At 47.3% G+C, this 12,531-nt stretch overlaps 1 protein-coding gene across 50 annotated transcripts in view; it reads left to right on the top strand.

Moving 5' to 3' along the window:
- hspg2 (heparan sulfate proteoglycan 2) overlaps positions 1-12,531 on the top strand; it is a 187,193-nt gene that overhangs the window by 165,389 nt on the left and 9,273 nt on the right. For 38 of the 50 annotated variants that reach the window (XM_090185100.1, XM_090185087.1, XM_090185065.1 and 35 more), the window contains 18 exons: positions 669-929; positions 1,121-1,283; positions 3,497-3,594; positions 3,808-4,074; positions 4,301-4,413; positions 4,565-4,712; positions 4,880-4,996; positions 5,264-5,281; positions 6,278-6,362; positions 6,579-6,723; positions 6,902-7,004; positions 7,204-7,313; positions 7,385-7,592; positions 8,376-8,597; positions 9,098-9,342; positions 9,575-9,746; positions 9,946-10,068; positions 12,226-12,282. In XM_090185100.1, the coding sequence (XP_090041226.1) occupies positions 669-929; positions 1,121-1,283; positions 3,497-3,594; positions 3,808-4,074; positions 4,301-4,413; positions 4,565-4,712; positions 4,880-4,996; positions 5,264-5,281; positions 6,278-6,362; positions 6,579-6,723; positions 6,902-7,004; positions 7,204-7,313; positions 7,385-7,592; positions 8,376-8,597; positions 9,098-9,342; positions 9,575-9,746; positions 9,946-10,068; positions 12,226-12,282 (2,655 nt within the window). The remainder of the gene's footprint in view (positions 1-668; positions 930-1,120; positions 1,284-3,496; positions 3,595-3,807; positions 4,075-4,300; positions 4,414-4,564; positions 4,713-4,879; positions 4,997-5,263; positions 5,282-6,277; positions 6,363-6,578; positions 6,724-6,901; positions 7,005-7,203; positions 7,314-7,384; positions 7,593-8,375; positions 8,598-9,097; positions 9,343-9,574; positions 9,747-9,945; positions 10,069-12,225; positions 12,283-12,531) is intronic. The other 12 variants (XM_090185103.1, XM_036988597.2, XM_090185104.1 and 9 more) reach the window with 3 other exon arrangements.

Genomic DNA, 12,531 nt, shown 5'->3' with positions numbered 1-12,531 from the left:
AGATTCATGACATTAAATGCCAACCTACACTAAATTCAGGGCAGCAATGTTGTTGAGCGCTGTAGCAATGCTTTTGCAGTTGTCAATGACTGTATCTTTCCAAAAATCTGCGGAAGCAAAGATTATCTATATACTGACCAGGGAAACCCCATTCTGTTATACATGTAGGCAGAAGCCTATGATATGACAGGCCAAACATCTCTCGGCATATCTAGCCGAGAGGGAGGGCTAGATAGGGATATCCTTGTCTCATCGCGCACCAGCGACTCCTGTGGCGGGCCGGGCGCAGTGCGCGCTAACCAAGGTTGCCAGGTGCACGGTGTTTCCTCCGACACATTGGTGCGGCTGGCTTCCGGGTTTGATGGCGCTGTGTTAAGAAGCAGTGCGGCTTGGTTTGGTTGTGTAACGGTTGACGCATGACTTTCAACCTGCATCTCTCCCGAGCCCGTACGGGAGTTATAGCGATGAGATAAGATAGTAGCTACTAAACAATTGGATACCACGAAATTGGGGAGAAAAAGGGGTAAAAAAAATCCCCCCCCTCGGCCTTACTGTGAAGTCGGAACTAGCTCCAAATGTCCAGCTTCCTGAATCAAGTCACACATCATCATCTATTCCTAATACTAGTCACTTTAGTATCTCTAACCTTCCATGTCTCTGTGATGCAGCTCCTCCCTATGCCACCTCCCTGCCCGACGACGTGGCAGTGCGTGTGGGCGAGGTAATCCGACTGCAGTGCCTGGCCCATGGTACTCCCCCCCTGCTCTTCCAGTGGACCAAGGTGGACGGCAGCCTGTCCACCAGGGCTGACGTCCAAGCAGGAGACCTCCAGATCAACCTGGCCACAGCCGAAGACACTGGCACTTACAAGTGTGTCGCCACCAACAAAGTGGGCACCAGTGAAGCACATGCCAAGGTTACAGTCAGATGTAAGTAAGCCCAGTCACATCCTGGCTTCTGTGTTGATTACATTTGTCTACAGTAAGGTTTTTGTCATCATAAAAACCACCTTCAGTGAAGCACACAAACACTCCCTTATTGTGTATGTGTGTGTGCATCTGTGTGTGAATGCACTTGCCTGCCTGCCTGCCTGTGTGTGTGTGTGTGTGTGTCTGTGTAGCGCCCCTAGCGGTGCGTGTGTCTCCTCAGGTGGAGGTGAAGGCCCAGGGTAGTGCTGTGGAGTTCACCTGCTCTGCTGCAGGAGGCCTGGGGACCACCATGGAGTGGCTGAAGGAGGGAGGAGCCCTGCCCCCCAACCATCACATCAAAGACGGAGTGCTGAGGTGAGAGAGCCAGGAGTCACTTTACAGCAGGCAGTCCAAATACGTAACAGCCAAGTTAATAAACAGATCACTGACCATTTCGAATCCCACCGTACCTTCTCCGCTGTGCAATCCGGTTTCCGAGCTGGTCACGGGTGCACCTCAGCCACGCTCAAGGTACTAAACGATATCATAACCGCCATCAATAAAAGACAGTACTGTGCAGCCGTATTTGTCGACCTGGCCAAGGCTTTCGACTGTCAATCACCGTTATCTTATCGGCAGACTCAACAGCCTTGGTTTCTCAAATGACTGCCTTGCCTAGTTCACCATCTACTTCTCAGACAGAGTTCAGTGTGTCAAATCGGAGAGCCTGTTGTCTGGACCTCTGGCAGTCTCTGTGAGTGTACCACAACGTTCAATTCTTGGACTGACTCTTTTCTCTGTATATATCAACGATGTCGCTCTTTCTGCGGGTGATTCCCTGATCCACCTCTATGCAGACGACACCATTCTGAATACATCTGGCCCCTCTTTGGACACTGTGTTAATCAACCTCCAAACGAGCTTCAATGCCATACAACACTCCTTCCGTGGCCTCCAACTGCTCTTAAATGCTAGTAAAACTAAATGCATGCTCTTCAACCGATTGCTGCCCGCACCTGCCCGCCCGACTAGCATCACTACTCTGGACGGTTCTGACTTAGAATATGTGGACAACTACAAATACCTAGCTGTCTGGTTAGACTGTAAACTCTCCTTCCAGACTCACATTAAGCATCTCCAATCCAAAATTAAATCTAGAATCGGCTTCCTATTTCGCAAAAAAGGCTCCTTCACTCACGCCACCAAACATACCCTCGTAAAACTGACCATCCCACCGATCCTCGACTTCGGCGATGTCATCTACAAAATAGCTTCCAATACTCAACTCAGCAAACTGGATGCAGTCTATCACAGTGCCATCCGTTTTGTCACCAAAGCCCCTTATGCCACCCACCACTGCGACCTGTATGCTCTTGTCGGCTGGCCCTCGCTACATATTCGTCGCCAGACCCACTGGCTCAATTCTCGGATTCTTACCTCTAGCATAGACTTATAGATGACCTATCTATAAGTCTTTGCTAGGTAAAGCTCCGGCTTATCTCAGCTCACTGGTCACGATAACAACACCCACCCGTAGCACACGCTCCAGCAGGTATATCTCACTGGTCATCCCCAAAGCCAACACCTCCTTTGGCCGCCTTTCCTTCCAGTTCTCTGCTGCCAGTGACTGGAACGAATTGCAAAAATCACTGAAGCTGGAGACTTATATTTCCCTCACTAACTTTAAACATCAGCTATCTGAGCAGCTAACCGATCGCTGCAGCTGTACATAGCCCATCTGTAAATAGCCCACCCAATCTCCCTACCTCATCCCCATATTGTTTTATTTACTTTTCTGCTCTTTTGCACACCAGTATTTCTACTTGCACATCATCATCTGCTCATCTATAACTCCAGTGTTAATTTGCTAAATTGTATTTACTCCGCTACTATGGCCTATTTATTGCCTTACCTCCTCACGCCATTTGCACACACTGTACTTAGACTTTCTTATTTTTCTATTGTATTATTGACTGTACGCTTGTTTATTCCACGTGTAACTCTGTGTTATTGTTTGTGTCACACTGCTTTGCTTTATCTTGGCCAGGTCGCAGATGTAAATGAGAATTTGTTCTCAACTAGCCTACCTGGTTAAATAAAGGTGAAAAAAAATGAAATAAAAAATACAGTTAAATGATGATCCAGGATCAACACAGTTGGGCTCCTGAGTGGCGCAGTGGTCTAAGGCACTGCATCTCAGTGCTAGGGGCGTCACTACAGACACCTTGGTTCGGCGCACAATTGGCCCTGTGTAATCCCGAGTTTGGCTGATATGCCGTCATTGTAAATAAAATAAGTAAATATTTGTTCTTAACTAACTTAACAGTTAAATAAAAAAAAATAAAAAACGATGATCCAGGATCAACACTGTTAAATGATGATCTAGGATCAACACAGTTAATTGACAATCCAGAATCACCACAGTTAACTGATGATCCAGGATCAACACAGTCAAATGATGATCCAGGATTAACCAGATGATGATCCAGGATCAACAAAATGATGATCCATGATCATGTCCCTCTTCGTGAAATCAGGACGTGCATTTGGATATCTGCCTGTATCTGATCCGTGTGTGTTTTGAGTAGAATTGAGAACCTGGATCAGAGCAATGAGGGCGTCTACATCTGCAGAGCCACCAGTGTTCATGGCCAGGCTCAGGATACCGCCAAGCTCACCATCCAAGGTTTGCCAACACCCTCATACAATCATTGACACTGTCACAACCCACATTTATGACACATAATATTTTGTATAGCCCCACTATGCAATCCCTCTCAAGGATCTGGGAATCACATAGATGTATATCTCTATAAATGGCTCTGCAATTATCTTGATTTTTACAGTATTAATTCAGTGTTTGTATGAACCCTCTCTCTCCTCTCCTCATTGCCTGCAGCCCTTCCCAAGGTAATGATCAACGTACGTACCTCAGTGCAGACTGTTATGGTTGGTAACTCGGTGGAGTTTGAGTGCCAGGCCATCGGCGAGCCCCAGCCCACGGTGCGCTGGAGCAAGGTGGGAGGGCTGCTACCGGCACACATTGTGGTGAAGGGCGGCATGCTTAAGATCGAACAGGTGACAGACGCTGACGCTGGACAGTACCGCTGCACTGCCACAAACGATGTGGGCTCTGTGCAGTCCCAGGTGGTCCTCAATGTCCAGTGTGAGTAGAAAAAGAAGTGTACTGGTCCTGTACGTCTGCAAACACTCACATGCATGCACACACGCACACGCACACACACACACACGCACACACACGCACAGACACACACACACCACACACACATGCACACACACGCACACGCACACACACACACACACACACACATGCACACTCCTATAGCTCTTGTCCCCTCCGACCATGTATTGACAGGTGTTTGTTTGTAAAGCCCTACCCCAGATCGCAGCTCTGCCAGAGCTGAAGGAAGTGACAGTGGGATCTGATGCTGTCCTGCCCTGTGTGGCATCAGGATACCCAGTGCCTGCCATCAAATGGTCCAAGGTAACCAACACCCTATCAGTGCAACGGAAAACAAACTAGTGAAGATGGTGCCTATCTGTATCTGACTATTTTCCATCTACAGTATGTGCCTTGTGAACAGGATCCTGATTTAACCGTTTGTAACATGTTCTGTGCATCCTTCTCTCTGTAGCTGGATGGGGAGCTTCCTCCTAAGTGTATACAGGTAGTCAACACCTTGACGGTTCCTGGATTGACCCACGAGGATTCTGGGACATACGTGTGCACTGCCTCCAACAAGCAGGGAAAAGTGGAGGCCTTCACCACCCTCAAAGTCCATGGTCAGTCAGCTCTATAGAAACACACTGTGGAAGAGAATATAACATTGTTGCCTGTATCCAACTCTATGATTCCCTGTTCCATGTCTGTAATTCATAGACAGTCAGTTCAATCAGAGGGGAACTTTAAATATTGGCAGTGTCTAACTATAACTCCTCTATCTCTACAGATCGAGTGATGCCCCATTTCACCCAGGAGCCCCTGTCCTATCTCACTCTGCCCACCATCAAGAACGCCTACAAGTCCTTCAGCATCAAGATCAGCTTCAGGCCAGACAATCCTGATGGTGAGAATTCAGTCACATTGGTATAATCACATTAATGTACTAGACTAATGTTTTTGTCTGTAGAGTTTCGGTGCCAGTGGATTTATGCATTTTTATGACTCAATGATACTCCATCTGTTATGATCTTATTTTGTGTCCTTTAGTACGTTGTTGTTCCTTATTTTTGTCTTGTTTGTCATTTATTGTTGTTTTCCCATGTATGATTTTACCCCCCTGTTCTTCTATCTCTCCACACTCCCCCTCTGTTCTCACCTATGCTGTGTGAAGGTCTCATACTGTATGCGGGTGAGTCGCAGTGCTGTAACTCACACACTCAAGAATGAAGCAGGTGTTGCTTTTTGGGCTAAAAGTCCAGAAAAGCCACCAGTGATGTTTACCTTTTACCTTGCTATAAGGCATTGTAATGTAGAGTACAGCTGGTAGCAGTGAGAGAGAAGCCTATGGAGAATGACCTATGTCCTCATTCAGGCATGATGGTTGTATTGGCAGCCCCCCGCTCGTCAATCCATTACAGTCATTGGCCTAATGGTGTCGAGATAGTATGATGCCGATGCATGGAAAGATGGCCATTATTACAATCCATTTCATCACTCTGCATCAGCTTATACCAACAGGATTGCAATGCTGCTTCCAAAGACACACTTTATTATTGCAAAATTAATGAAATACAATGTCTCATTCACCTATACAATGAATGAGCCTCATAATGGACATTGTACAGTATTGTTTGTGGCTATAGGCATTTGTCTTCCCAGTTCTGACGCTAGTACAGAGCACAGTACCACCAGCAAGATGGGGTGCTTAACGAGTGACACACATACTCTGATGACAACTTCCATACCAACTTAATGGAAGTTATACAGAGTGAACAGAATAACAAAGCAACACTTGTGCCGCATTTAAGCTCTATCCTCTTCCCTTTCAGAGCCATAGATGTTAGGGATATGCTTATGTTTAGGAGGCATGGTTTTAGACTGCCTTGGCTTTGACCTTGATGATGATGATGGCCGCGGTGCTAGTTGGGAAGAGTTTAGCAGAGCATGTCTCGTTGGCATGCAGCCCGTGTAAAGGGAGAGCTAGACCAGACCAGACAGAGCAATGCCCCAGGGCAGCAGATACTAGAACCTGGCTTTGACTGTCCCAAGCTTGGCCCTAAACCTGCTAGCATGCAGCTTTTTTGACTGAGTGACCTCAGCTCTCGCCCTGGTGCCTCTGCTTCTGACTGGCTCAAGGAGGGGAGGTGTGTGAACACAATTAATTGTACCTCTACTTTTCCACCAGGTATGATCATCTATAACGGACAGAAGAGGACCATGGGAGCAGACTTCATCTCTTTGGGGCTGGTGGGAGGCAGGCCTGAGTTCAGGTGAGCACCTGGCTGTGTCATTCTGGAGCATTAGGGGTTGCTATGCACGCTATATGACCTCAATGTGTAAGAATAAACAAGTTATTGATAAATGGTAACTTAAACTGACATTAGACTCTGTCAATATTGATGCTGATCACGATTATGATGAGAGTGACAATGATAATAACAAGAACGATAGCAATAACGCTAACCTGAACTATTTTTTCCCGGCAGGTTTGACGTGGGTTCTGGCATGGCCACCATCCGCTACCCCACACCCATCAAACTAGGAGAGTTCCACACCATAGAACTCCACCGAAACCAGACACAGGGCTCCATTGTAGTGGACAGAGAGGCTCCAGTCAACGGAAGCTCCCAAGTAGTTTTACATTATTAGTTTTTTGATCCAGAGACTGTTGAACAATATTATTCAGACAAAAATATCCAACAGAAGCTCCCAGGTAGTTTTTCATGGTCAGTTATAGACTGTTGAATTTATACAAAGTACATATGCAGGAGATTAATCCATGAACACTATTTCCTGTCTCGTATCACAGGGCAAGTTCCAGGGGCTGGATCTGAATGAGGAGTTGTATGTAGGTGGTTACCCCAACTACACCCTCCTGGCCAAGACCGCTAGCCTCAAGACTGGCTTCATTGGTTAGAGATCATTGTTTTGTTTTGTAGCTAGTTATGCTTAACAACAGTACTACACACTTTGATTACACTGTATGGAGTGATATTAGTGCCAACTGGAAGTGAAATTCAATCATTTTGAAATGTTATAGAGCTATTGTTCACTGTTTTGGAAAGTTCTCATTGGTTCATGGTTTAAGGTTCATGTTCTTGTTCTGTCCAGGCTGCATCCGTAAGCTGGTCATCCAAGGTGATGAGGTCATCTTCAAGGATCTGGACCGCAGCTCTACGGGCGTGTCCAACTGTCCTGTCTGCACTGACCGTCCCTGTCAGGTCAGCTGACCACCACTACCTCAGACCCCACTTGTTAAATACAATTCATTCATTGTGATGTTTTGTTTCAGAATGGAGGGATATGCCAGGACTCTGATGCCAGTCTGTACAAGTGTAGCTGTCCCAGAGGATTCACAGGGAGTAACTGCCAGCACCACTCCTCCCTGCACTGCCACCCAGAGGCTTGTGGACCAGACGCCACCTGCATCAACCGTCAGAACACCCTGGGCTACGACTGCCGATGCCACTTGGGGAAGTCTGGAAACAAGTGCATGGACGGTAAGGGAAACAGGTTATTTTCCTTTGCAATGTCCCCTCCTCGAGTGGGCAAGTCTCTGCCCACCCGAAGATGGTAGAACAGCGGCTCGCCCCACACGGGCCCCACGGCTCGCCCCACACGGGCCCCACGGCTCGCCCCACACGGGCCCCACGGCTCGCCCCATACGTGCCCCACGACTCGCCCCACACGGGCCCCACGACTCGCCCCCCACGGCTCGCCCCACGACTCGCCCCACACGGGCCCCACACGGGCCCCACGGCTCGCCCCACACGGGCCCCACGGCTCGCCCCACACGGGCCCCACGACTCGCCCCACACGGGCCCCACGAATCGCCCCACACGGGCCCCACGACTCGCCCCACACGGGCCCCACGACTCGCCCCACACGGGCCCCACGAATCGCCCCACGGCTCGCCCCACACAGGCCCCACACGGGCCCCACGACTCGCCCCACACGGGCCCCACGACTCGCCCCACACGGGCCCCACGAATCGCCCCACACGGGCCCCACGGCTCGCCCCACACGGGCCCCACGGCTCGCCCCACACGGGCCCCACGACTCGCCCCACACGGGCCCCACGACTCGCCCCACACGGGCCCCACGGCTCGCCCCACACGGGCCCCACGGCTCGCCCCACGACTTGCCCCACACGGGCCTCTGATGGCAATACGACAGCGGACCTCCTTTCCCTTGTTTGCTGTACCGTATAACCATTGAGGCATGATCCCACTTTCTTTCTAAACATCATATTTGAACATCTTGTTGATGTTTGTTTCCTCTAGGTGAATTGGTGACTACTCCCCTGTTTGACGGTAGGGACTCGTACATTGCATACCCTCCTCTGACCAACATCCACAACGACCTGCGCATCGAGATGGAGTTCAAACCCATGAACCTGGACGGTCTGATGTTCTTCAGCGTGGGCAAGAAGATGAAGACGGAGGACTTTGTCTCCCTGGAGATGGTGGATGGACACGTGCAGTTCCGCTATGAACTGGGGACTGGTGAGAGTGTAGAGATTCAATATAATACTGTATACTGCATAGTACACAATAAGGAGTTGTATTATTAATTATATTTATTGATGTGGGTGAGAGGCCCTGATACTGTTATACTATGATAGCTACTCAATCTGCTGTATCCTCTCCAACTGTTACCTTTTCGTTTTCGAGCTCAAAGCTGTTTATGGTTGTGCCATAGATTCTTGAATCTAAAAGGGATACTTCGGGATTTTGGCAATGAGGCACTTTATCTACTTTCCCAGAGTCAGATGAACTCATGGATAGCATGTTTATGTCTCTGCTTGAGTCACCTGTAACTGTTGACCGATATAATCATTTTCTCTAGATGAAGTATCTCCTCTGTTTCATTGGCCTAGTTTTCACACTTAGCTCCTCTCAGGTATCAACAAAACAGTGGAAAAGGAAACTAGCAAAGCATTAGCAAGCACTGCCGTGCTCAGACAGTATAATAGTGGAAATCATGCTACTGTCTTTGTTTCCAGGCCAAGCTGTCCTGCGCAGTCCTGAGCCGGTCAGCCTGAGCCAGTGGCACCGCTTGGAAGCCGGGCGCCTCGACAAGGATGGCTCTCTGAAGATTGACGGTGGCCGGGAGGTCAGGAGGTCGTCACCAGGCAAGGCCCAGGGCCTGAATATCCACACCCCCATGTACCTAGGAGGAGTCCCCAACTTTGATATCATACCCAAGGCCCTTAACATCAGTGTTGTGTACGATGGATGCATAGGAGAGGTGAGCTCAAAACACACACAGCATGAGCCATGATGGCCTTTATTATAATTCATAAGCACTTATGTCATGTTTATAACCACCATATTACTACAATAGCGTCACATATCCACACAGTCACAGAACATCAATAGTTTAAAAAACAAACATGAAACTGTCTTCTTTTCCCTGATCGTTTGACTTGAATAATTGGACTTGATTGGACCTCTAACCCTCTGTGTTGTCCGTTGTCCAGGTGTCCATCAACGGTAAGAAGGTGGACCTGTCCTACAGCTTCACAGACAGCATGGCCATCATCCAGTGTAAGGACAACAGTCCCTGTGACCGCAACCCCTGTCTAAACGGGGCCAGCTGCATGCCGAGCGCCGAGTATGAGTACCAGTGTCTGTGCAAGGACGGCTTCGAGGGTGAGTCCATTGTACTTAATTTATCTATGGGATTTCAGTTTGGTTAGAGCTATGTGCCGTAGATTGATTTAATAATTGGCATTCAATAACCCTATTCTGAAAATAATCTTTCCCAAACGAGAACTGTCGTGTGTATCTCTCCCCCTAATGCCACTTTGACCCCTCTAATTTCTGACCCCTGTCTATGTGCCCTCTCCAGGTGAGCGATGTGAGGTGTTGAAGGATACCTGCCAGAGCAGTGACCAGTGCCAGAACGGAGGCAGCTGTGTCAACAGCCAGTGTGTGTGTCCTGTAGGCTTCAATGGCCCCGTCTGTGGAGAGAGTGAGTACTGCTCTAGTCCCCTCCTATACACATACACTACACACACACAACCATTCCACTATATATTCTAGTCCCCTCCTATACACTACAAACACAACCATTCCACTTTATATTCTAGTCCCCTCCTATACACTACACACACACAACCATTCCACTATATATTCTAGTCCCCTCCTATACACTACACACACACAACCATTCCACTCTATATTCTAGTCCCCTCCTATACACTACACACACACAACCATTCCACTAAATATTCTAGTCCCCTCCTATACACTACACACACACAACCATTCTAGTCCCCTCCTATACACTACACACACACAACCATTCCACTATACATTCTAGTCCCCTCCTATACACTACACACACACAACCATTCCACTGTATATTCCACTATATATTCTAGTCCCCTCCTATACACTACACACACACAACCATTCCACTATATATTCTAGTCCCCTCCTATACACTACACACACACAACCATTCCACTGTATATTCCACTATATATTCTAGTCCCCTCCTATACACTACACACACACAACCATTCCACTATATATTCCACTATATATTCTAGTCCCCTCCTATACATTACACACACACAACCATTCCACTAAATATTGTAGTCCCCTCCTATACACTACACACACACAACCATTCCACTCTATATTCTAGTCCCCTCCTATATACTACACACACACAACCATTCCACTATATATTCCACTATATATTCTAGTCCCCTCCTATACATTACACACACAACCATTCAACTAAATATTGTAGTCCCCTCCTATACACTACACACACACAACCATTCCACTCTATATTCTAGTCCCCTCCTATACACTACACACACACAACCATTCCACTATATATTCCACTATATATTCTAGTCCCCTCCTATACATTACACACACACAACCATTCCACTAAATATTGTAGTCCCCTCCTATACACTACACACACACAACCATTCCACTAAATATTCTAGTCCCCTCCTATACACTACACACACACAACCATTCCACTATATATTCTAGTCCCCTCCTATACACTACACACACACAACCATTCCACTAAATATTCTAGTCCGCTCCTATACACTACACACACACAACCATTCCACTATATATTCCACTATATATTCTAGTCCCCTCCTATACATTACACACACACAACCATTCCACTAAATATTATTGTCCCCTCCTATACACTACACACACACAACCATTCCACTATATATTCTAGTCCCCTCCTATACACTACACACACACAACCATTCCACTAAAAATTATTGTCCCCTCCTATATACTACACACACACAACCATTCCACTATATATTCCACTATATATTGTGGTCCCCTCCTATACACTACACACACACAACCATTCCACTATATATTCTAGTCCCCTCCTATACACTACACACACACAAACATCCCACTATATATTCTAGTCCCCTCCTATACACTACACCCACACAACCATTCCACTATATATTGTAGTCCCCTCCTATACACAATGCACACACAACCATTCCACTATATATTCTAGTCCCATTAGATGTGACTTTATTATCATAGACAGTGAAGGAGACTAGCAGATCAAATGGAACAATTCTGGATAGAGTATCTGGATAAGAAATCATTGCAACCTAATTACCTAATTATAACACTTTGACTGTGTTCACATATAGTATTTTTGTTTTCTCTCAATTAGTCCAACATTTTCACTGTTGCCATAAATGCTGATGTATGGTATAATTGTGATTGCTGATTTTGTTTGTAGCGCTGTTTCTTCATTAGGAGATACAGACATCTCTGGGCATACCATCAAATCGCTTCACAGTAGCACTGTGTATATGTTAGCTTAGAATACACCCCTATAGTCTTGACAGAGATATTAGTTACCAGTAGACATAACAATCTCTCTCCCATGGACCATTGCATTAGCTCGGCCTCAACCAGACCCCTCGTCTAAGGAATGGGCCCATATGAAGATGATTCTCCACACTCTAACCTCCACAACGTAACATCCAAAAACTATTCTACTCTATAGGATCCAGCAGTGGTCTGTAGTGTTGGGTGTCAAAGCCACATGATCTTGTGCGTCTTATCCCTGCCCTCTAATGGCTATATTCCACACACACAGGCCAGGTCTCCAGCTTCGCCGATGCCCTGTGGAATTTGGAGGGTAGCGGGGGGAATGGTACAGTATCCCTCCCTTCAGTTCTGCCTGACACAACTGTGACTAACAGTCAGGGGCCCATCTGCTCGACCTAAGGGCCCCCGAGAGTCCCCGCATGGCCCCCGCCGCCAGCCTAACACACACACTCAGCAAATCAGAGAAACTTACACAACACTGTACTACCAAAACAACGCTACACATTCATATTCTGTACTGAACTGGTGGCTGGGGTTCCTATCCTGTGAAATGTTGGGAGGGGGGAATTGTACG

The sequence above is a fragment of the Oncorhynchus mykiss genome, chromosome 9 (genome assembly GCF_057628025.1).
Source record: "Oncorhynchus mykiss isolate SJ-2025 chromosome 9, ASM5762802v1, whole genome shotgun sequence".
Lineage (NCBI taxonomy): Eukaryota > Metazoa > Chordata > Actinopteri > Salmoniformes > Salmonidae > Oncorhynchus > Oncorhynchus mykiss.
This window is presented reverse-complemented; position numbering and strand designations above follow the sequence as displayed.